Source organism: Chenopodium album, chromosome 2 (genome assembly GCF_948465745.1).
Source record: "Chenopodium album chromosome 2, dcCheAlbu1.1, whole genome shotgun sequence".
NCBI classification, from domain to species: domain Eukaryota; kingdom Viridiplantae; phylum Streptophyta; class Magnoliopsida; order Caryophyllales; family Amaranthaceae; genus Chenopodium; species Chenopodium album.
The window spans coordinates 5,226,404-5,252,035 of NC_137835.1; the positions used below are offsets into that span (position 1 = coordinate 5,226,404).

General features: G+C 31.4%; 3 protein-coding genes across 3 annotated transcripts; 2 read left to right on the top strand and 1 right to left on the bottom strand.

The window, feature by feature from the left end:
- Positions 1-7,792: 7,792 nt before the first annotated feature.
- LOC145580710 (protein TORNADO 2-like) lies at positions 7,793-10,147 on the bottom strand. Its single transcript, XM_081637833.1, has 2 exons — positions 9,500-10,147; positions 7,793-8,398 (listed from the first exon to the last, which is right to left on the bottom strand). Exons 1-2 carry the CDS (start codon positions 9,995-9,997, stop codon positions 8,087-8,089), a joined length of 810 nt encoding a protein of 269 aa, XP_081493959.1. The 5' UTR covers positions 9,998-10,147; the 3' UTR covers positions 7,793-8,086.
- Positions 10,148-11,127: 980 nt separating this feature from the next.
- LOC145593951 (28 kDa ribonucleoprotein, chloroplastic-like) lies at positions 11,128-15,640 on the top strand. The gene is made up of 4 exons (XM_081650310.1): positions 11,128-11,548; positions 11,711-11,809; positions 14,178-14,471; positions 15,189-15,640. The coding sequence occupies exons 1-4, from the start codon at positions 11,156-11,158 to the stop codon at positions 15,336-15,338; spliced, it is 936 nt and encodes a 311-aa protein (XP_081506436.1). The 5' UTR covers positions 11,128-11,155; the 3' UTR covers positions 15,339-15,640.
- A 6,128-nt stretch (positions 15,641-21,768) lies between these two features.
- On the top strand, positions 21,769-23,563 carry LOC145580717 (RING-H2 finger protein ATL51-like). Its single transcript, XM_081637838.1, has one exon. It carries the CDS (start codon positions 22,142-22,144, stop codon positions 23,291-23,293), a length of 1,152 nt encoding a protein of 383 aa, XP_081493964.1. The 5' UTR covers positions 21,769-22,141; the 3' UTR covers positions 23,294-23,563.
- The last annotated feature ends 2,069 nt before the right edge of the window (positions 23,564-25,632 follow it).

Genomic DNA, 25,632 nt, shown 5'->3' on the forward strand with positions numbered 1-25,632 from the left:
TTTTTTTTTTATGTTTTAATTAGAGTTATCTTAACGAATGAAAGTTTTGTTTCATAATACTCCATAGTAGTGAAATATATGATCATTTGTTGTTGAACTTTAACCAATAATATATCTAATGGGTTAGAATGTTAGATGATTATCATGGTATGCGTCATAATGTGTACATCTTTTATATAAAGTTGATCAAGTTTGCAAAGTTGACTAATAGTCAATATTTGATTAATTTTAAGTGAGGTAATAATTATCTTGGAAATGGTACTCATAGTCCTATCCAAACAGTGGTGGGGTCCATGGCGGCTGACCCGTGGAATGTGTGAAGGGGTACGTGGCAAGTGTTGATTGGGAAGATGGTAAAGTTAAGTGTGTCTTGATTCGTGGTATTCGGGAACTAATTAAGGTCGACCGCCTTGAGCAGCCAATTAATAATAATAGTGGTGAATTTGGTATCTATATTATGGGCCGTTAAATGGGCCTCTTTTTTTTTTTTTTTTTTTTTACCATTCACACTGGGCCACTCTTAAGATGTTTAATCGAGAAGGAATGCGATGGAGTACTTATCCTTCCAATTTCATTTATGTCTAGTGGGATTTTTTTTCTTTTTTGTTTTTGTACATGCTGCAACTTGCTATCTGTATTTCGTTAGTGCTAGTTTATTTCGTTACAAATCACTTTCCATTTTTGCCAAATTACTGTTGACAATGATATGTCAATATAATGTACCAATAGTTCTTATATTGATTGGTACGGTTGTAGTTTGCTTGATCAATCTCTCGGTTGTTTGTTGGTTAAATTTTTTTGTTCTATCCGTAAGCAAGCGTTTCTGAATTATCCGAGGATTATATAAAGAAAGCTTTACTGATTTTGTTTGTTCATTTCATTTTACTATTTAATTTAAGTATGTTTGACAGGTTCTTACTGATCGCTTGATGAATTGATGATACTAAGTGTGTCATATCATGTTGTCGTTTAATAATATATTTGTGGTTAATGGATTTCTTAAGAGCGTTGAATATATTGAATTGCAAACAACTAGTGAATGAGAATTAGTGGTATAAAAACACATCAAATATGTATAAAATTTTTGGAAGATTAATAAGATCTTTGATTGATAACAATATTGAAGTGGGCCGTCATGCTAAAATAGCTATTTACCGCATGGTAGTAAAATCACGAGCGTGTGATAAGATTACCTTTGACCTGAAATAGAAGTTGAAGGTCATACTTTGTTTGTACCCACTCTTAATTTAGAAATTCAAAAGACATTTATTGCGCACATGAAGAAGGTGGTTGATGTTGTCAAAGGATATCTCATATCAATAGTGTGATGAGCTTCTAGAGGTGTTGTTTTGTTTTAGCATCTTCAATGCTTGTGCTTCTTTATATATGGTCGGAATTGGAAAGTTTGGCAAAACATTAGAGGATTTAAGTGACTATTAAAGTTTAATTGAAGTAAATCAAATATCTAGTGCTTATTTTTGGTAATTTGTCTATTGGAAAAGAGGCTTGAGAATTTGAAATCAATTTTAAATTTTAGTAGAGTTAAAAATTGAGTCTTTTTTTTTTCATGAGAAATGATTGTAAAAGTGAAACTTAATTGAAAGCAATATTTATCAAATTATTGTTAAACGGACTTACTTGCCAAAAGTGAAAAAATAGACAAAAATGAGTTATTAAAATATCTTATGTTCAGTAAATATAACCAATACAAGTAACAATGTTTGTAGCTATATAGATAAAAGAGAGCAAACGATTCATATATATTACATTAAGATGATTTCTTACTAGTCTCTTTGCCGCCTAATTAACAATTGTATTTTAAATATACTTCATATGAGTTATTACTAGATATTTTATTCTTAAATTCCAAAATTTACAGATTTAAATGTTAAAAACAGAAAACAATAAAGTGGATTAGTTACAATTAACGATTCCTACACGTACGGTACACCTTGAGCTAGAAATTAAAAATAGAGACTTAAGTGACAATGACAAAAACTCATAATTGTAAGGTGAGCTTGGCCTTTATATTTTGTCACTTAGCCTTAATAATGCATGACCCACTATACCTATGAAATGTATTATTAAGAGCTCATTTCTTAGAAAGTGCTAATACACCACAAAAAAACAAAATATGAAAATTAAACATATTCTAATAAATAACAAGATTAAAAAGAATGAAATTAAAAAAACAAAAAAAATCCTTGTCGACTTGAGGATTCTAGTGGGTTCACCCAAATGACACGATTAAGACTCAAATGTTGAATTGGATTTATCATTTATGTCATCTCTAATATTTACATAGTATATCTTTATTATACTATTCTTAATAATTGAAAAAAAAATAAAATTGAATGACACGTAAAACTTAATTTCATACCCTACAACTTTTTTTATTTTTTGAATTTTAATTTAATTTGGATGTTAATAGGTACAAATATATACGAAGCAATATCTTTTCATTTCATTTAACGAGTAAACGATTTTTAGTGTAAGTGATGGAGGTTGAGCCATGTGGTAACCAAATTCTAGGATGAGTATACTAGCTTATTTATGCTTTTGGTAGCATTTCAATTTCCTTACTTATGTTTATTAGTCGTCTCGATTCATCACTAGTGTTGTCATTCTAATGCCGACTCTTTTGTCCACTACACACACATGTCACTTTTACATTATTCGCTAGTAAAAGTGTTATACGTAGTGTATACTCGTATATACTCTCTTCAACTCCAACTTCAACTCCAATTTATATTCATAAATTTGTTACGTGAGGAATAAATGCTATAAATAAGAATGTCATTTAGGGATGGAGGGAGTAAAAGATTAGTATATTTTAGTTGCACATGAAACCCAAGTGTCCCTATACGTAGTGGTCAGTTTTAGATTATTAGTTACTCCGTAGAAATTAAGGGTTGTATTCAATTGCATTTAATTTGTTATGATTATATTTCGATTTTGGAAAAGAGTGTTGAATTAGAAACCTTAAACATATACATTACACTTCTCGATTCTCACCTACATATATATATATGACCATGTGTTTGATACTTATCCAACTCGCAATACACCAAGTACATAATGTGTAAACATTGTTATTATTGTGTACACTAATGATTATTGTAATTCCAATTTTTTTATTCAAAACATAATGCAAATTAAATGATTTAGGAGAATCAAAATGTAAAAAAAAATGCTTTTATAATGAAAAGAACATAAGCAGAATCATAATGCAAATCATTCTTCCTATAAAAGCAAATCTATAATATTCTCATTTTTTATAGGGAGTAATTAATATTAGTGGATTGGACTAAACAAATACATTAAATTAAAAAAACTATTACAATACCAAATTATTCTTGTACAAAAAGGTGAATGCATAGGCAATCGCAGAAGCTGCAGCCATGCTGTTAGTGGGCTATGTATAACCAAAATTATTTCTACTAAAAGCAATTAAATTATTAAGAAAGATATTATAAATTTTTTTATAAAAATACCAAAAGCTTAAAAATATGCACCCTTTTATTCCCCTTTAAGGTGCAATATGCATCATCCATCCCCTTCACAAAATAAAGCTTCATGATTGATTGGACCTTTTATATTTATAGTTAATTTATACACCATACTATAGTATATTAAATATTTGCATAATATAATTAATATCATGTAGTTGGCGTATTATCATGTCATGCTTCCTTATAATTGTGTAACAAATTGGACCTTCACTTAAATTAAAAACATTCATTTATAATTAAAGAAAAGGACCCCACTAAAATGCAAGCTTTCAACTTTCAATTGAATAAAAGTCCCAACTTAATCAACTTGCTTGCCTTAGCCATGATGTCTGTCAATTTATTTAGTTTCTGTCTTTTTCTTTTGCTATTCTATTATTTATTTACAGAAATAAAAATTGGAAAAAAGATATTTTTTGAAGGTTTTTTCTTGGTAATAATATCCATAAATAAAGAAGCTTTATTTTGTTTGTTCATGCCTACACCATGCTGATGATGTTTTGATTTTTCACCTTTGTAAATGAAAATAATGGAGGTCGGCTAGATGATATCTACGGGTTGTGTCACTTGTGAGAATATATAGCAACATAATTGAAGCTAGGTCGTTACTGTAGTTGTTTCAATGATACTAATGACACCGGTCAATGAAAAAAGTTGCACATTATTTGACTTTTATCTGTGAGTTCATTTTATTTGAATAATAAATCCGTGACTTTTATGATCTCATTGTTTTTTTAATTTTAATTTTAATTTTAATTTTTTTTATTTTACAACACATACATTGTCGAAGCACAATTACTAAATGATTGAAGAAATTTATAATCAATAACTATGTACTCCGTATAATCAATAATTATGTACTCCGTAACCCATAAATACTCAAATTGTCATATCTAAAATTTCAAAAAGTAATACTCGTATAAGACAGGAACTAATTGAACATAGAGTAATGGAGCCATAATAATAAATGTGATTTAATTAACCACATGGTAAGATGTTAGATTGCAAAATGCATGGTTACCTATAGTAGTGACTAGTGAGTGTGGGACAATTTGCAACTTTAATTTGTGCAAATGATGAACTATATAGTACCACTTTAAATTTATAAAAAAAAAAAAAATATGCATGTCATTTGCTCCATAATTCCTTAAAAAATATAAACAATATTACACGTGATTAGTAAACCTTAGTTAACTTAATTATCACCTACGTATGTATATATATGGAAAACTTTTGTATACACCCGGTTTTCAGTAATTTACTGTACATCGGGTACACTTTTGTCAGATTTAGTGTCACTTTTGTCAAATTTATCAATAAATCATAAATAACTTATATATATGTCAGGGTAACTTTTGTGCGTTTTAGTATAACTTTTGCACATTTTATTGTCACTTTATAACGATTTACTGAACATCCGTTTTATTTATAATATATATATATATATATATATATATATATATATATATATATATATATATATATATATATATAATAATAATAATAATAATAATAATAATAATAATAATAATAATAATAATAATAATAATAATAATAATAATAATAATAATCTCCTTGTATTGAACGATATTGGGCTTATTAATATAGATGACATACAATGATCTTGGATAAGCTATAGAAAAGATATTCTTGGTGTGTTCACTATTTAGTGATGTCAAGTGAGCTTGTACACGATGATCTTCTATCTCTAAGCTAAGACACTATGTGAGCATATCCGATGTCATTTCGATCAAAATGAATAACGAACTAACTTTGATATTTTATACGAGTTACTATTATATATTTTTCCTCGTATATTTTTTTTTGTAATTTTTAGGCCGTATGTGATGTTCTTAATAGACTTTTTAAAATTGTACACTTCGTATATGAATAACTATTTTCTAAATGATAAGTAGCGATATTTCAGCTATTCTAGCTAAGATATAAGTAGACACCATACAAAAGTAGACGGAAGATAAATTCATATTGGTCGGAGGGCCATTGGTAATTAAATTATTCAACCTCAATAAAGTGATACTCCGTGTAATATAGCTAATCTATTGTGGTCTTGTGGAGCATATTTTTTGATGCACCAGGAATCTACTTTACCATATCGACAGGTGAACAAAAATGCAGCATACAATTCATCAAATAGATTATTTTGTTTTGAAGACATAATTCATCAAATAGATTATAATTGATATACTGGCTCTAATGAATTATGGCTCCCTTTAGAATGTTAATATAAATATATAGATAAAAAAAGTTGGTGGGTAGGGGAGAAAAATTCCAAAAAAGCAGCAATGTTCCAAGTTGTCTATGACATTTAAGATTATGAATTGATATTAGTTAATTAATTATTATTAAGAGTGGCAAATTATTCAATCTTAGCTAACTTTTTATTGATATAACATTATCCTAAATTATTAAAAGGAAAATGATTGGTTATATAGAATTAAAAATAAAAATAAAATTGTATCACCTAATATTTTGGTTTGGATAGAAACCGTTCACAGTTGATGAAATGGTATAAATGAGTTGTCAACTCAAAATACATTAATTTTGACTTTTATATTATCATGTTAGAATTATGTATGTGGTTAGGGTAAAATCTGACGGCTAAATGTGTACTTACAGGAATATGGTTGGGAGAGGAACAGCTACTGTTATTTGCTTTGTTTTGGCGAGTATAATCATATGTCCATGTTTTTTGTTAGGTATTGTGAGTTTGTTAACTATACATATCGTCATTGATGTCATATCATATGCACATGAGCACATTCTTCTATATAGTTTTATTGAATCAATACAATGTATCATATCTACTAGCCTGTCAATTAAAAATACACGAGGTATATTACGGTAAAGGATCGACTAATTAATAGTTATATTGAATTGTATCATTTACGGATACACATTTCAAGGTTTATGGCAAAATTGGCAATAAAATCCAATTGAGTTTACCCATTGACCGTACTCCTTGTGCAAATTTTGTTACTCCGTAACTCAAATTGAAAGTACACCGTTGACCTTATTGGTGTTTGCAGGTGGAAGATATAGTCTGTATTAAATATGTAACGTTGACTTAAGCAATCCATGTTGTAACAAAAACTAAATAAAGAGGACAAGTTGACTTATTCATGGTGGAATAAATTGAATTGAGATAAGTACAAAGTCATTAATTAAAGTCAAGCCATTTCCGATGAATGAATTTTGCAGCATTATGGTTGATGCTCTCCAAATCCAAAGATTTATGCATCATTTCAAGGAATCCATTAGTTACAAGCTACATTGAGTACAAGAACCAATGTCTTTTATTTATTTTTCCGTTTTAAATTAATGGTTACACTTTTCAATTCCCCAAATTAATTGGGGATTCTTGTCAAAATGTTTCATCCCCAAAATCATGGAACACAAATTTGGTTAAGTTGGGTAACTCATTAAATGTGAACCCCTTCACAAAATAAAATGGCATGATGATAAATAATGTGACCCATTAGATGTGAAGAGGCCTCAAGTTCATTGGGCCAGATTAAAATCCCACGCTAAAATCTGAGAGAGTAAATGGCTACAAACAAAGTAATGTGGTCTTTACATATTCTTAGATGGACCCTGCCAGGCCCAAAGATAGACAGGCTCAGCTTGTGAATTTGTTAGTAATAGACTAATAGGCAGGTCTGTATTTACTTATTTTAGAAATAATCATAGCAAATTAGATCAAATCCTATGGTAAGTTATTATTTTTGTTTATATATCGTTAAATATCTTTAATTTTATATATTCTTTCTCTATTCTATTTATTTGCCCCAATTTGACTAGGACAATTGTTAATGTTATTAAAAGTTAGTATTTTTTGTAAAAAAATCAACCAAAATAACTATGTTTACCTTAGGCGTAAAGCACAAATATCAGTTAACGTGATGCATGTGAATAGTGTAATGCATTTGGTTTAGTAGCTAGGCTACCAAACTCAATCCGGCTAGCTAAGTGGCTAGCTTTATGAGCCTCTCCTTTAATTGGTTGGATTAGAGTGGCTTAATGCCTTGATGTACTTTTTTGCTTAGAAATAGTAACAATGCTCTACATAACTCGTAAAAGAATACATGTACTCAAATTTTCTTAACGTTGTACACCAATTAGATAGAGTCGTGTTTCCCTACTCGTAATTTGCTACTTGTATAGTTTTGTGTGTAATTAGCAATTTCAACTTTAGAGCTAAATACTCTAATGGTAACATATTAACATCATAATAAGAACAATTATAGCTTAAAAAAACATTTGTAATGATCGAAGCATGCCCACCTTTCGGCACCACCCGCAAATTTCGTTATTGAGATAATAATCACAATTCTTTCAAAAAGTTCTCTTCTCAGTCTCCCATAAAACCCCACCACAAGAAAAGAATATTACACTTCTCCCACAAAATCTACGCAAATCTAAAACAAATACTATAAAAATTACAAATTAAAATGAAATTACAAGAAAATCATATCAAATCAACAATAATGTAGCTTAAACTAAACATAATATGTCCAATTAATCTTAATACGAAGCAAAGGTTTAGGTCACATATTTTATTATGTGTAGCCTTGCTTATATTTTCGGAAAATCTCTTCAGTTTTGGCATTCCTAAAAGCACAACAACCAATAAGATAAACACAAATAAGCGCGATTAGAGTAACGATTAAGATGATATTAGCCTTCCTCCATTGCCTAGAAACACTAGCAAGTAAACCAGCTTTACAAGATTCACAAGAGTAGCAAAGTTGGGTTTGGTCATTGTTCCATGCTAAGCAATCCATGTCAGCAGCAGTGTCAATTGGGCTTATCCAAAATGTTGGGTTTATGAATGTGTAACCACATGCTGTTGGTGGCTTGCAACATCCTGTCTGTGTAACATAAAGTTTCGAATAACATCAATGCTAAGTAAAGAATAAATTATATTTGGGTAATTAACTAATTAAGGTTTCATTTATATATTGTAATATAATATAATGTATTAATGTGCATAGATTCTTAACATGAGAATTTGAGGAGTACTATGTAATATGTATGCATGGGTTGGGGAATCTTCTGCCTTTTCTACTTTTTAAAGATCTATGTTTATAAATCAAAGTGTTCTTAGCTTAAGGAGCTTAATTTGTCATTAGCATGCCTGACAAGTACTTTGTCCCCTGTATAATTAAAGCTAATACAAATACTAGTACAAATGTTTAATATTCATGAAAAATTAGTAGTAAATTATATGTGATGATATACTACGTATTTAATTATCATAGGGATATATAGAACCTCACACCAAAAGAGAGTTTGACCACATACAAGTCCAATAAGGTTACATCTTACTAAGTACTCTGTAGTCCATTAGCCTTACAGTTGGTCATCCTCAATCAATTTTTTTTATTTTTTATTTTTTTTATTTTTTATGTGGAACCACTAATAGCAACACACGTACTTTAGGTTATCCTTGTAAAATTAAAGTTTACATTTTTTAGGGAAAATTAGAGCTTACATTGTCACTTGCTTATCTCATATGGTCATATAATGGTTTTAAGTGTTAACTAGTGTCTCTTTTCTCCGCAAAAAAAACTCTTGTAATAATTTTCTGAAACTTTAAAAAAGGGTATTTTTAAAGACATTTATATCTCAACTTTTGTATGGCTTGTAACAGGTTTAAAGTCACTACCATCAAAATACATACAAAAGATTGGATCTAAGTCACATTAAAAAAATAAAAATAAAAATAAAAATAGAGAAATAATTCAAGAGTAAGAACTCAAAAATGCAACATAGATATCTTCATAATTAAGCATCAACAAATATTCTATGCATGCTTTCTTAACATATACAATTAAGTACTAATTAATTCTTCATGTCCACCTATATTAAGCTAACCAATCATATAATAACACAAATTAACAAATTAAACACAAGTATGTAGTAATGATAAGAGATATTAAAATTTAAAAGAAAGAAATTAGACAAATTACCTGTATAGGAGAAAGAGGAGCATTGAAGAAATCTTGAGCCGTAGTATAAGTTTGGTTCAACTCAGGACAAATGCTAGTAGAGCTTAAGCAATTCTTAATCACGGCCCATTTAAACGGCCCATTGACTCTCCGGCGAAGAAAACCCGAAAAACTATCGAGGCGATACTCCAAGTAAGCCCGGCTAGGGGCCGGGTGACCCGACCCTCTATTGGTAACCATGAACACAAAAACAACCAAACATGCTAACAAAATAATCATAATAAGCATACCAATAAGGTAAAATATTAGTAAAGGAGCGTTACGCCAAAACCCGCCTACGAAACCGGCTAGGGCAACTATTAGTGTCAATGCACCTATGATAATAACCGGCCATTGTAAGATCTTGATACATGAATTCTCAGGATCACTTATTAGCCATATACCGGTACCGATAATCGGTATTGCAAGGAGTATGCCTAGGAAGTTTATGGCTCCTATGACATTGTTGCTTAAGGCCATTTTGTTTTAGGTAAGTTGTTTGAAAGGATTTGATTTTGTTGTGGGATAAAAATATGGGGTGTTATGTTATGAAGAACTCTTTTTGGGTGCATGAGAATAGAAGCTTAGGTAATGTGTAAAAGGTTTGTGTTTGGGAATAAAAAGTCCAAGTTTAAATGAGTATAATTGGATTTGATGTGCTTTTTTGAAATTGAGATGAGCTTTTGTTCTTTATTGCCAGATTAAAGGGTGGAGATATGATGCCCTTTATTGTGTGTCCTCGAGATTGGCAACTTTGGAGCCCATAAACAGTGTTGTGTATTGGGGCCTACTCTAGCTAGGACTTATGAGTACGACAACAAGTCTTGGGCTTCTTGATTCTTGTTTGTGGTTTTGGATCACCTGGAAGTCTGGCAAATACAAGTTTGCAACCCATCTTTCAAGGATCTAGTGTACTCCAAATTAAAAAAAAATCTTGCGCCCGGGTATTAGTTTAGGATTAAATATATTTTTCATAATGGTTAAAATTTTGAGATTTATGTCAAAATTATACGTCAATTGGTATAATTAATATTTATATCAATTAAACTCTCAATTATATTACTTGAGTCGAAAACCAATCAACACGAGAACCTTATTTTTCCAAACAAACTCAAACCAAAAAGAAATTTAAACCATAAACTATTTGAATGAATTTGACTTGAGTTAAAATATGTATTTAACTTAAGAGCCTAATTCAACTCTGCCTAATAGAAAACCTAACACAAATGAAAATAAAGATGTAAAAATCTATAAAAAATTTGTATCACAAATGCTATGTATAATTTTAATCCGAGCAAACTTATTGACTTGAATCAACCATCTTGAGTTTTCACACATCTATTCTATTTTAAATAGTACAAAAGTTAAATGTACAATGCTTGAAACTTTAATCAATTGGATTTACATTTACTGAATTTTTTGTCTCGTGTGCACCCGTATTAAGAACATCCCTTTATCCAAACTTTTGTGTACCTTTCAAAAAAAAAAAAAAAAAAAAATCCCTTAAAACAGTTAAACGCCGCGTTCAAAAGTTATTGAATTCCTAGAACAAATCAATACGTTGCGTTTTGAAAACTACGAGCCAATATATTAGACGAAGAAACACAAAAAATCAAGGAGTTTGGAAAAAAAAAAAAAATGAAGGTAGGATTATCAATGGAAGCAAGAGCAGCAACAACCTCTATCCTCTTCTCTCACCTCCACACTTCACCCCCTTCTCCTACTCTCTCTAAACTTCCATTCTTAAGTAAATCTTCACCTTCTCAATTTCATCTTCGTATTTCCAATTCTACCCTTTCTTCTCCTCTCAAATTCCCCCTTTACCCCTCAAATACCCCCTTTATCAGACCAACTTTTGAATTACAATCTGCAGTTGAAGAAGTTGCATTAGAGGAAATTCCCAGTGAAACCCAGGATAATAATAATAATATTCAAAAGAGGAAACTTTATGTGGTTAATTTGCCATATTCTCTGTCTTCTGATGATTTGAAGAAGGTGTTTAGTGAGTGTGGTACTGTCAGGGATATTGAGGTAATTTCTTCATTTTTAGGGTGTGTCGTGAGTGGTAAAGGGCAGTGATGTAGACGGGATTTGATATCGGGTCTCGGGTACGACCCCTATAGGAAGTATTGTTTTATTTCTGATTCTTGACTCTGTTTGATGTTTTTATTTCTTTGTTGAAAATTGTTTTAGTTGATTAAAAATAAAGATGGGAAGAACAGAGGATTTGCATTTGTTACAATGGATTCTGGAGATGAAGCTCAGGCTGCTATTGATAAATTTCATTCCAAGGTATAAATTTTCTTGGGTTGAATTTTGTTGATTTGGTACTTTTGTTTAGAATTATGTATTGAATTTTTTTTGGTAGAATTGAAAAAGAAAATTAAACAATTGAAGTATGAAACAATTGCAATTGTGTAAGATTGGCACTAAAAAAGGGGTGGGAGGAACAAGAAATATAGGGTGTGTACATTCTTACACAATCTGGGTGTTTGGTGTGTGGGAATGTGAGTTTGAGGAATAGAGAATGTTTTACGAGTGCGATTATAGTTGCATACATTACCTCCAATTGCGACCTTATGCCTTACAATTGAGTGTTTATGAATGATGATATTGTTGATATAGTGCTTGACAAGCAGAATTTAAATATCAGTGACATATATGACATGAAGATGATAAGATTAGAGTTCTTGGAGTAATAATATGTATGATGGCCCGTAATTATCAAGTGCAATATTAAGGTGATGTATTGTATAAAGTATAAGTTGTGGAGATAATACAGGAAAATATTCATTCTTCAAGAGGGAGCTCGAGTTCATGCTCAACTTAACTTGAGAGCTTACAAGTTACAACTTTGCCTACCTATATGCACATTGTGTGTTTGTTACATGAAGTTGGGAGGACTTATGTTGATTTCTACAAACACAATTCTTCTATTTGGTTGTTCTGTACATGTGTGCATTGTTGGAGATATTATGAAGTATTTTATATCTCTTGTTCTACCCAAGTTAATAAAGTGTTCATGAATTCATCACTTAAGTTCATTCTTCTTCATTTGAAACCACTTATTATTGCAAAATATTTTTGTTACCTGTTTGCCTCTTCATTTCACTGACATCTCATGTTTAGTTTTTAGACATTTAATTTACAAAAGGAATTGAGTCTATAATAAGTGTCAGGTTGCAAGTGTAGAGCTAGCCTTTTCCTAGACATTGTTTAAAAATAAATTCAATTAACTTTTTTGATATGAGAATGAATGAATGGTTATGTTTGAAGTTTAATCCAGGAATTGAGGATATTTCGTCAAGAGTGAATAGTCTAGTTATCTCATAGTATGATATGATGTCATGTTTTTTTTTTTTTTTTTTTTTTGCAATACTTTCATATGCACTTGGACTTGTGAACTACTAGGTTATTAATTTTGTAAAAATAGTAGTAGCTTATAGATAGAAAGATAAATGAAATCCTTCACCCAGTAGATTGCTTCCATGATTGAATGGAAAGATTGGGTAAAGTTTATTTTTGGAGACCAGTTGATTGTCGTTTAGTTTCTAGTTATTGAGGTTGCTGAATAAGGTTATTTTTAGACTTTAGTTGACTTGCTCTGAGTTTCTAGTGTGGATCTAACTTAAAGGGGCCACTCAAAAATTATCCATGACCAATTGTGATTTACAAATTGTATTCAGAGATTAGGTTTTAGTGTTAAATAATAATTCCTGGAGGACAGCTTTATGTGGTGCCACAGTGGTAATATAATCAGCTGCAAGGGAAGCTGGTAGGGGGCAGAGGTGAATCTGAGGATAATATGGTTATATGCAGCATTATTGTCAAAGTCCTTTCTCAAATACACAACTTTTTTCGGTCAAAAAATAGGTTTAGTCTCTGATAAATTAAACGTTATAACTTCTTATGGTAAGGTCGGAAAAATTGCTACAGATAAGTTTCAGGAATGATCTTGTAGCTTTATATGTGTTCTATGTCAACCTAATATGAACCTGAGATTTCTCTTTTTCCAATTTTCATACTTCGTATTAATCACTGTACCAGGAAATGATCTGCTATCGTTATTTCAGAAAACTCTGTCATCGTTTGGTGCAACGAGATTTCATAATTTGTTATTGCTGTGGCTGTATACGAGTAATTAATTTGGTTTTTCTCAATCCTCTGCACAGAAGTAAGATGTGGGAATTTGGGATTGATAGGCTAATATCGGGGAGTTGCGTACCAATGCATTCATAATTTTGGCAATGTGTGTGTGTGTGTGTTTTTTAATTGTTTCTCAATTGTTCATTGGAAATATTATTGTCGACCTATCGAACTTTATATATCTGTATTGCCATCTCTAGAATGGCTCACTTTGATGATAGATTTACGACTACTCAAGCTATCCTGGTTAGAATGTTACCTTTTGTTTGGAATCAAGCTGATTTTGTCAACTGGCTATATGGCTGTTGGTCTGGGAAGTGGCTATTCATGCTGTCAGCATTGTAAATTGTTTTCAAGAGATTATTTACCAATAAGACAGAAATTTAATCAGGTCTTATTACAAAAAAATAATAAAGCTGATTCATATTCATTGCAATAAAATGGAAATTCACATTCTTATCTTATGTTGATATTTCACTAACTACATCACACAAATTATGCTTTTATGCTTCAGGAATTGTCAGGGAGAACTATTAGGGTGGAGTTTGCAAAGAGTCTAAAGAAGCCTCAACCACAACCTCCTGCAGTTCAACCTGTTAAAGAGACAGTATATAAACTTTATGTATCCAATCTCCAATGGAAAGTGAGATCCACGGAACTCAAAGAATTCTTTTCATCTGATTTCACTCCTGTTTCAACCAGGGTTGTTTTTGAGAGTACTCCATTTTTGAGATCTGCTGGTTATGGTTTTGTCTCGTTTAACACAAGGGAGGAAGCGGAGGCTGCACTCACTTCTTTGGATGGGAAGGTAAATTATTTGTTTTGCTCTTGACCCTAATACCCCTTCGATTTCAACATAACAGTCTAATTCATTGAGTTTTCAAATTTTAGGTTTTTTTTTGTCCATCAGATTAGTTAGATTCTTCCATTATATTGCCTGCGATGAATTTCAGCCTGCATTGTGCCACTGTGATGCTCTTGGATTTCAGCTCTCCATTTGAGGCAAATCCAGCTAGAGCATTTTACTGTAACGAAGGCTGAAATGAAATTTAAGGCCAAAACAATTTGCTTCTAGAAGCATGTGGTCGGTGGAAACTTTTGATGTGCCAAAATCTAATGCATTCATCGAATCATCGATTCATTGTAGTCCAATGCCATGCAATACGAAGGAATTAAGGGACTAGTTGCATTTTATTTTTTTTTAGGAAATACAAGTGCAGATTATTGCTACTTTAAGCAATATAGTAACAGTGATCTATATATCTTCAGGGGCGTATGTTTGGGAATCCAATCATCATTGGCTAATAGCTATTTGAAGCTATTTTTGTCATGCTTGGCTTGTTTCCGGATATCTATACTCTATTGGCAGCTTCTTCCGATCCACACTCTTTTTTTTTGTATTTGATCAACTTAACCCCAGCACTCAATTTTTGATCTATAAACATGCAATAATGTTTATAGCTTCAATGGTGAAGAAGTTTCAAGCTGCTTTTCTGTAAATTTAATAAATTAAAATTTCATGTAGGAGCTAATGGGTCGTCCAGTACGCCTAAAATTCAGTGAGCAGAATAAGGATGGTGATGCTACAAATGAAGGAGAAGAAACAAATTTGGATGAATCTTCAGCTGTGCTTAGTGAAAAAGAACAATCCGAAGATCAGTCTGACAAGTCATAGAGAGAAAAATCTTCCACTTGGGTATGCTTGAACATTTGCAAAAAAAAAAAAAAAACCTTTTCTCCTTTTTGAAGTCGAGGTATGCAGTCGTGTTCACTGAGATCTGGTCTGTACATTTTTGCTCTATTCCATTGTTTTTCTGTAGTAGATTCTTATGCAATCTCTGTCAAATTTTTTATAACTCATACGCATTACCTTATATAAACCTAGTGTAGAACCTGTAATTGCATCTCAACTTTTCATAGTTATACAAGAAATGTATAATATTCTATTTATCCAGACTTGTTATGACTTGCAAGAAACACAAAATTTTCTGTATCCTCCTAAAGTCCTTGTATTCATATTGGCAGCGTTAGTCGGTTATGTCTATGTACTCTATCTGTTAGCCTTTTTCCAGAAAATGTAACCTGTTATGCTTTCCATGGTCTAGTTCATTTCAGGATATGATTATTATATGGCTAAGTGAGCATTTCCTATGTCTATGTACTCTATCTTAACACTAGCAGATAGAAGTATAGAACTATAGAAGATACATTTGTGAGGAATTAGGAATCACACACTGCAGATTAGACTTGTAAATTCACGCATGCTATTGTAGCTAGAAGTGACAAAAGTGTCGTTGGGATCAAGTCATATTTAGGTAATGAGTAATTCGATTTGTTTTAGGTACTCAGAAGTTTACTGTCAAGTTACTTAATCTGGAGTTTAGAGTTCCCTATCTCTTGTTCTAAGTGTGTTGCCATTAATTACGTCGAGATGATTGTACTACCTATCGTTTACGAGACGAAATTGTCGGTGACGTCTATATGGCTCTTGGATGAGGCTTTGGTATGGGCAGCAATAACTATACTCAACCACATTCTTGGATTTTTTTTTTTTTAATTATTATTATTATTATTTTATTTTATTTTTTTTTGGCATCCTTGTCATTTCGCATTGAAATATATGGTTAATTGGTTAACATGCTTATCAAATGTCTACTTTCTAACTATACTACATTAATGTTCAAGGCAGTTGTACCCTCGTGAGATCTTCATGTATCTCTTTCAGGTATAGTAGATTATTGATTAGACGATGTTCCCTAACATTAGTCTTGGGTGAAATTGCGTCACTATTTTTTTTTTTAATTATGAGGGGTAAAATTAGCTTTCTTAAAAGGTAAAAATGTCACAATAGCAAGCTTATTCAAGTTATATTAAATCGTCTCATACTAAAATTCTACTTGTGTAACCACTTTTAAAGTTTTGCGTATACCTAACCTAACTATGTGGGTGTTATGTGGTAATCACGATTGGACAAAATTGTCCTATTTTTTTGTTGAAGATTTTAGAAGGTAAAAAAATAAAATAAAATTGTAATCGTAAGAACATATTTTCTTTAGAATGATTTTTTTTTTTCATTGACATTTTTTGGGATCATTTTAATTTTATAAATAAGTACTTGTATTTCTCTAGCTCATCCATTCTCTTTTCCCCTTTTTTCTTGGGTAATATTACTATACTTTAGTGCGTGATTTGCCTCTTTTGCCTAATTGGTACTATTGATTGGCGCTCTTTCTTGTCCTAGACAAGAACAAAAAATCAATTATGTAAAATAAGAAATAAAGTGAAGGAATATAACATCTAACCAAAAGAAATATAGATCATTGTAATTCAAGATTATGCAAGAATCATGCTGATCATTTGGTGTCAGTTTCAACCTAGCTAAATGATTCTTTTTGACGTGGAGAAATTTGTGATTCTCTAGTATCGTCTATTAAATAACATCATTATGAATTTATGACTTACATAATTTATAAAATAATGACTTGTATTAAATTGACTAGTTGATGAACGTATTAGCTTGCATGGTCCAATTTTTAAACTCGCGAATTCAACAAGGATGCACAAATTTTGGATGGGTTTTAAGATTCAACTAATTTTGATGGAGATAGGACAAATTAAAGAGTGTTAAGTTGATTTTTAGTGGTATTTATTTCATCTCTGGTCTTTCTTGAATATCTTTTTTCATCATCTTTCTAATATAAGATTCATTAAGTAGTTTACATTTGATGTTTTTTTTTATCACAACATTTGTACTTTTCTTAGAGTTTTCGACTTATGTTTATCCTAAACAATCGATAGATTCAATTCAAAAATAAATTTTATTTATTTCTAGTTGTTGAATGAAATTTTCATGGTAGAATTACTATATGTATTTTGTGTTTATTATATATATATAGCTAGATTATTCAATAAGTTGAATGATTTTTCCATTTGCTATCAGCTTCTCTATGCCCATTCACATACGGTTAAAGCTTTTCTACCCGAGTGTCTCAAAAGAAACAAAGGGTGTAGGGCCAATTTTGACTACTTCAAATCCTTACTCTTCAATAGACAATAGTCACCAATCATGCTGATTTAATTTGTGTACCTTTCATCAAAATGGTGCTGTTGTAAGTTGTAAGTACCTTTCGTAGGGATCGTTCTTGCAAATGTCAAATCTTATCAATAAATATGAAGATCATAAATTCACACACCAAACATTTTACAAGGACAAAATTTGTATAAAACTAGACGTCTCACAATAACTTATTTTCTCGGGTGATCATCTCATATTATTTTGGGATTGTATATATTAAAGTCAAATATCACTTAAGATTGGTATAAATTTGAATTCGGAAATGAAATTATGATGGTATGGGTTGAATCCTGATATGTAAGAACATGATCATGTATATGGTTCAAATTATAAATGAATTTTTTTCCTCTTAATTTGATATCGTGAGGCATGTTATGAGCCAAACCCGCCCCAAGGCTATAAACCTAATACCTTATGAATTTAAGATGTAAGATTTAAATTAATAATCATGTCAACCAAACACATGTAGTACAATATACATTTTACATGCGGTACACCTCATACTAGGAGTCCATAAATCGAACCTCTCCCACCCTTGTGCTCTCGTGCTAGATCCGTTGTGAGTTTTATTTCCATTGCTTGATACAATTATATATATTTACAAATTTGGTAAAGAGACATTTATGTTGCAAGTTGATATATGTGGAAAAAGAACCCTTAAAAAGAAATAAAGGTAGCAGAAAATTGGACATTCTTATTTATATCCTCGATCTTGTCCATAGAGAAGAATGTCTTGATGGACAAATATATATATGCTGTAACGCCCACAATTCCACAACCAAATATATGGCTTCCAGCTCATTAATTATTCCATTTCTTTTATCTATCTTATTTGTATTATTATTTGACAAATATGGTTGAAATATAATTATCTAGGTAGCATTGCTTATTATGATGAGTTGCAACAATACTTGCAAAGTTGTACTGTCCACTAGCTATATGTTTATAAATGGAGGTGCCGAGGTGGAGAAAAACAAATATATCGTATAGATTGGATTGGGTTCGAGTCATATTTAAGAGACAATGACATTATTAGATCCTGATTGAGGTCTAGTTATTTTGTTGTGAAATTGCGATTCACTTTATGCTTGAAATCTTAACCAGAAACGAAAAATGCATCTTTGAATCGTTGAGTCAAAAGTACCCTAGCTAAGTAGCTAGATCAGACAGATTTATCAAACGTGGTATGATAGGTTTGCATGCAAATATTAATCAACATGAGATACATATACTCTAACTTCATGCAATAATGTCCGAATGTTTGACCTCAATGTGTACAAAGGCATGCCTAAAAATTGTTGACTTCAAGTGTCTCAACTTGAAAACTTTTCAAGAAAAATAATTTGTTAGACAAGCATTATTTTCTAAAAAGAAATATGCTGTATAATTTTATAAATAGAGAAATTATTTATTATACAGAAATTACTCAGATTTTTTTAACAACAAAATTGCATTTTTTTTTTTTTTTTGGAAGCGATTTCATCATAATTTTTTGTCTAACCAAAACTGACTTATTTAAACTTTAGGGGTAAAATTTCCTTTTAGGCGGAAAATAATGCTTGAAATCTTAAAATTATATTATCAATATGAGACGATCTCACTCAGTTAACACTTCTAAAATGCAAAGTATTAAAATCATGAAGATCAAAATGTTTATTAATTTCCAGTTCCACCTTTTATATACTATACTCCTATATTCCTATGCATATTCAGAAATGTGCTATTAACAAAATATGTTTAGGTCAAATATACATATGCATTGAATTATAGGGTTATTAATTTCTATAGTTTGTGGTCCTAGCTCTAAAGGCATCCTATGCCTTCAAATCTTTGAGTAAATTGATATTTGACAAAACTTTCACCCTCTTTTTTCTTCCTTTTTAATTTCTAATAATTTTGGTTTAGGCATGCTAAATACATTAAAGAGATTAATATTATTTTCTCATTGGCTTATTGTGGGACATAGTAATTGGGGGGTTTTTAAATAGTTGTGTAGAATGTTATACGTACTCACTGAGCTGACATTCTTTAGCACTAACATTTTGATTTGTGGTATTTGTTTAATTATAAGAATTCATGTGACAAATTGGACCATTTAGAGGGGTGGATACTTGATCATGGTGGAGTGTAGAGATTATGAAGAATCATTTGCTTTTAGCAATATTAACTTACTATTATTATATTAAGAGATTATTGACCACTCTTGTTCATTAAATTAATCTCATGTGCATTTATTCTTAAATCATCCTTTTATCTTACGACAAATATAGAATTGTCCCTAAATATACGTTTATATAACACTTTTTTAGAAAAAATAATTGTTACGTGAGACAGATGTATCGACCCTAAAAGCTCATAAGATTTTGTTAATAGTTATATCGCCCCTATAAACTCATAAGATTTATTTAAAGTTATGTATTGCAAAATTTTCAAGTTATTTGAGTGTCGCTGATAGAAATTTAAAGAGCTAGGCCTTGAGAGTGTTGAGTGTAAGAAAGTACAAGAAGCAACTCAATTAGCGTAATAATTGGTTTTGCTAATCATCAAACTTTTCGTGTATGAGACTATATATATGATTAAATTATTAAAAAGATAAGTTTTGTTAAACATTTAAAAGACATGCAATTTCTAGACCAATTGACATAGCATAATTAATTATGATTGTATTAGGGGAAAAGTAGAATCAAATCAGAGAGCTGACTTTTATCAAGTTTATTAATACAATAATTTTTTAAGACAAAATATTATTCTTTTAAGACATTTTTATGATTTAATTGCTCCTTTTAATACATACAAGTTATGAATAGAAGGTTTGAATGATGAAAGAATATATGCTTGTTGCTAGTGGGATCAACAATTCAACATACTTTCGGCAAATAAATCATCTTAATTAATTTTATTATTCCTGATGCACTTTCTTGCTGAATTCTGTGTAATTAATTAATGTGATCAAATTTACTACTGTAGTTAGTGTGTTAATTAAGTTTTGTTTAGTCATTTTAGTAAGGCAAAACATATATATAGCTTGCATTATCTGTTCCAACCTAATATAGACTAATGAATACAATTAAGAAGTCTTAAATTTAATTATTGTTCAAATTAAGTTGATAAGGTTGAGATAGTAAATTCTTGATTCTTTGGATAGAACAGAGATTATGTACATGTGGATATTAGTAGTATCTCGTCCTATTTTTTTGGAGTTGTATGTACTTTGGGTGTAAAGTAAAATATGTCTATATATAATATGTTCGTATACTCTTTTATTTTAGGATGGGACATGATTAATTACTTTGTATTGTAACGAGTGCGTGACACAATTAGGGAATTAGATAAAAATATGTGTCGATGATGTGATACAATATGATATAAGACCGAGTATAAAAACTAAAAGTTAGGAGCAAAATTAACATTAATAAGCAACCTACTAGTTAGTATCCCAATACTCAATCAATTTTTCCTATTATGTATGCATATCTACTTATTTGCATTCTTTGTTGAACTAATTACAAGAAAATGTGGTTGAGAGAATTGATTGTAATGGACACTTCATAAGTTCATAGGTTTGTTAACAAGAAATTGTAACTGTTACAATAATAGTATCTTGATGTCCTAAAATGATTATAGTGATATTTTAGATGGTTGTACGTAGGGGTGTCAATTTGGATGATCGGATTAGGTTTGATATGGTCGGGTCGGGTCAATTTTTAAAGTTAAGTCATACTAAATTGTTATGTCTACGCGAGTTTAAAACTGAATCGGATATTTTTCAGATCGGGTCGGATCGGATGTGCTTTTGACACCTCTAAACTTGTACGTAGTTGACCAGGCGTGTAGATATCAGTACCTAGCTATTGATAGTGAGATCAATTAATTTATTGATTAATGCAAAGGGCATAAAAGTAAATTATTAAAGCTTTACAACACAGTTCTGGCCCATTCTTCCCAATTATCATAAAGAAGATTGCATTCATGGGCCATGCTACATTCTCCACTTCATACACAAATAAATTTGGAGAAGTGTACAATTTTTGGGAAACCGTAAAACAATGACATTGATTACTTTAATGAATTCTCAACTATCAGTAACCTTAGTCAACAAATTTTCTACCCTTCTCTTTCTTTCTCAAAAGAAATGCTAAAGTAAAGCTAAAAAGAGAACAACAACACTAACAAAGTAAATAAAACAAAAGTATTTGATATAACACCCAACTCTCTTAAATCTTCCCATCTCTTCTATCTTTTCCTCCTCCTCCTCCTCCTCCTCTTCCTCCTCCTTTACCTCTACCTTGTTCTCTACTCGGAGAATTCGGTTAGTAAAACCCGTGTTTCTTATGAAATCTTATGTTGTGTGACGTTGTCACAAGTCTAGTTTGTGTATACTCAAATTTTTTTGAGGTAAACTAATGCAATTTTTAGGAAAACCAAAACCTTTGTTACCTTTCATGAACACAAAAGATTGTTCTCTAAGGTTATGCAGCACATTTTGCCCTAAATGGTGCGACGGTATAATTGCACCATTTGTTCCACCACCTCCCTTTGCCTTCCCTGAAGACAAGTCTCAAACTAGCACAACTTTCTCACCTCTAGTGATCGCGATCATTGGAATCCTTGCAAGTGCATTTCTCCTAGTAAGTTACTATGCCTTAATCTCTAAGTATTGTGGAAAAAACACAAACTCGAGTAGGGAGAATCGAGTTACAAATAATGAAGAAATCGTCGAGGAAGATTATGATAATAATGGTAGTAACAACCATCAACATGAGGCTTGGCTTATTAGCACACCCGGGTTAGATGAAGCATTGATAAAAACTATCACGCTTGTTAAGTACAAAAAAGGCAATGGTTTGATAACAAGTAGTGATTGTTCTGTTTGTCTTGGTGAGTTTCTTGAAGATGACTCTTTAAGGCTTTTGCCTAAATGTAGTCATGCTTTTCATGTTGCTTGTATTGATACTTGGCTTAGGTCTCACTCTAATTGCCCTCTTTGTCGCGCTAATATTATCTCCCCAACACCTAATAGTCATCCTTCATCTGTAGTCGATAACAATAACAATAACAATAACAATAATGTTCGAGATCAAAATGTTTTGTTAGAAAACCAAGTTCAAAGGGAGGATGTAAACAACTCAAGTGATGAAAGAAGACAAATGGGTGATCTTGTTGTAGGACAAGCAAGTGGGAATTTACCAAAGACTACTCCTTTTCGAGCTTTAAGTGATCTTGGTGCTAGGAATCATGGAGGGGTTGATACAATGAGAAGGTCGATTTCCATGGATCATCGATATGAGACTCGAGTTTCAATTCCTGATGTTATTAGATGCAATCATGGAGAAGAAGATTGTGTAACGAAAATTGGTGAAATTCGAGATCAATCTTTGAAGAGGGTAGCTGGTGAAAGCAGCAAGCTTGGTGCTTGTAATACTAGTAGTAGTAGTAGAAGTGGAGTGTTGCATTGTGTTACAAGTAGTGTTGCTATGAAACGATCATTTTCGAGTGGTAGATTTTTGTTTGGTAAGCATGGCAGAGGAAGAAATGAAGTGATTATTCCTCTATGATAGATTATCACACCCCAAAAAAAAAAAAAATGATTGAGAAAATTACTAGTATACTTTTTTTATTTTGGATTGTCATGAATGGTAAGAAATGTTTAGCATATTAATTGGTTTATTAGATTAGTTAGTTTGTTTGATGTAATTTTTTAGGTGATTAGAATGGAATTTAAGGCTTTTTTCTATTTTTTTTTCTTCCTTTTCTGTTTTCAATTTGATTGTAAGGGGAAGTTTGTTTATGCAAATGAAAAGTATAAATTGAATTTACTAGTTTCATACAGATTATTATGTTGAATATGTTCTTTGTTACATGTGTCCAATGTGACCTGCATCAGAGTAAAATTTTGCTCATTATTCAAAATGATATGAATAGAATATACATAGGTGATATATTCGATTTGGCTAATTTTAATACCTACCCCGGCTGCTCCACCTGTTCCATAATGTTCAATATGAATAATCTCGGGATTGCTATAAATGGATTATATTTAGGCGATATCTCATTCAATAGATTATCGATACGAATAATCTAGGTACTTACTAGTTATTACTAATGGAGCCATGGAGGTAAAAGTAGGAAGAGTGGTGTAGTTCATTAAAGGCAGTCCTTCATCAATGCCTGTTTGAAAGTAGTTCGTAATCATTGCTCATTGATCAGCACTCAGCAACGTGTTTTTGCCTTGTTCAGAATATTGAAATTGGCAATCTTTACAGATTGATGAGCTAATATTTGGCCATCACATCGATCAGCTAACATTTGGAAAAAAAGTACTTAAATGCATCATCAAAGTGTTCATACCGACAATTCAATCAAGTGCTCCTTGTAATATATAATCATACACTTGTATCTTAGCGAATCTTGGTAATTAGCTTTTACCCCCTTATCAATTGAAAGACTTTGTTACACATTCACATCCTACTAATGACTTTGATGTAACATTGACAATGTCTTCTTCAAGTCGAACCTTAAATAGCCTTGTTACGATGTGTTGTACGTGTACTTCTTTGACACTCTGATCCCTAAGGTAGTTGTCACTCTCCGTGTGCCAATCTAGTAATCTTCATATTGAGTCAAGCTTCAACAACACCAATGTATCATCAGCTAGCCTGCTAGTTTACACCCGATAGAGAAGTTACTACACTTGCTAAGTCGATATATAAGGTGTCGTAAACCCTAGCTAAAGTTTGTGATGACAAGCTTTATTTCTTCCTTATAGTATTAGTGACTTGCTTTGCCAGCGTTAGGGCCAAAGCAAGGCATGGCAACACAAGACAAGGCAATGCAAGGTCAAGTATCTCAAGGCATCTTAAAACATGATAATGAAAGGTGGGTCAAAAGGCATGAATGGGAGTAGACCTCTAGATGCCCTTTAGGAATCTTTGGAAGCACCTCATGCATAATCAATAAAGGTCCAAAAATGCTATATGGGAATCCAAATAAGAAGGCGATTGTACTCTAATTAAACTAGACTAATTTCAGCGGTTACAACACCAATGTTGAAAATTCTCGAGATTGTAGGGGATGCATCATAGGGTCATATAAAGTTATTTGGAACCACATACAACCATTAGTCTGTCACATAAAGTATCGAAATTGCCTTGAGTTAATTAATGAAAAGAGGCATACACGTACGTATAAAACTAAAATTACAATTTAAAGGTAAATAGATTAGAAGATTCCAATCATTTAAATGGCCTTCAGAGATGTGGAGGGGTCCATAGGAAGCACTCGACCTTTATCCTTTACGGGACTGAAAAAAGAGAAAAAGTGTAAAAAACTGAAGTCATATAATATTGTTTAGAACTGTATATAATCACTAATTAGTCATATAAATTCCCGTGTTGACGTTGAGTTGATTAAGGGAGACATGTACATAAATGGCTAAATTGACGATTTAAAGGCAAGATGGATAGTTCTAACTATTCAAATGGCCTCCCGAGGTATCATTGGGTTTATGAGAAGCACCCCAACCTTTTTATATATTGGGTCCGAAAAAGTAAAAAAATTGCTAAAAAAAATAAATGAAGGTTATAATACATGTTTCCGGTCCAATTTTGAGGGGTTTTTTTTTTTTTTTTTTCCTCTCTCAAAATTTAAAGGAATGCATAGTTTGTCCCTTAAGGGTTATACTTCCTCCGTTCTTTTTTACTTGACCCGCTTTGACTTTTACACTACTCACCACCCTCCTTTGACCGTGTTTTGTGAATAATATGTAAGGAAAAACATATTCATGTTGGATCTTTTTGAATTCGTCTCAATAAGTACTATCATAATATATAACTTTTATATTTTTTACTTGTGGAGAATTAAAGTTATTGATTGTTAAAGTTTTTCATTGGCAAGC

Bases quoted from the DNA above. Each gene is read 5' to 3' on its own strand.
- LOC145580710 (XM_081637833.1), bottom strand. From the start codon at position 9,997: ATGGCCTTAAGCAACAATGTCATAGGAGCCATAAACTTCCTAGGCATA. The intron at 8,399-9,499 runs GTAATTTGTCTA...TATGTTACACAG, and splicing joins CTCCTCTTTCTCCTATACAG to ACAGGATGTTGCAAGCCACC.
- LOC145580717 (XM_081637838.1), top strand. From the start codon at position 22,142: ATGCAATTTTTAGGAAAACCAAAACCTTTGTTACCTTTCATGAACACA.
- LOC145593951 (XM_081650310.1), top strand. From the start codon at position 11,156: ATGAAGGTAGGATTATCAATGGAAGCAAGAGCAGCAACAACCTCTATC. The intron at 11,549-11,710 runs GTAATTTCTTCA...AAATTGTTTTAG, and splicing joins GTACTGTCAGGGATATTGAG to TTGATTAAAAATAAAGATGG. The intron at 14,472-15,188 runs GTAAATTATTTG...AATTTCATGTAG, and splicing joins TCACTTCTTTGGATGGGAAG to GAGCTAATGGGTCGTCCAGT.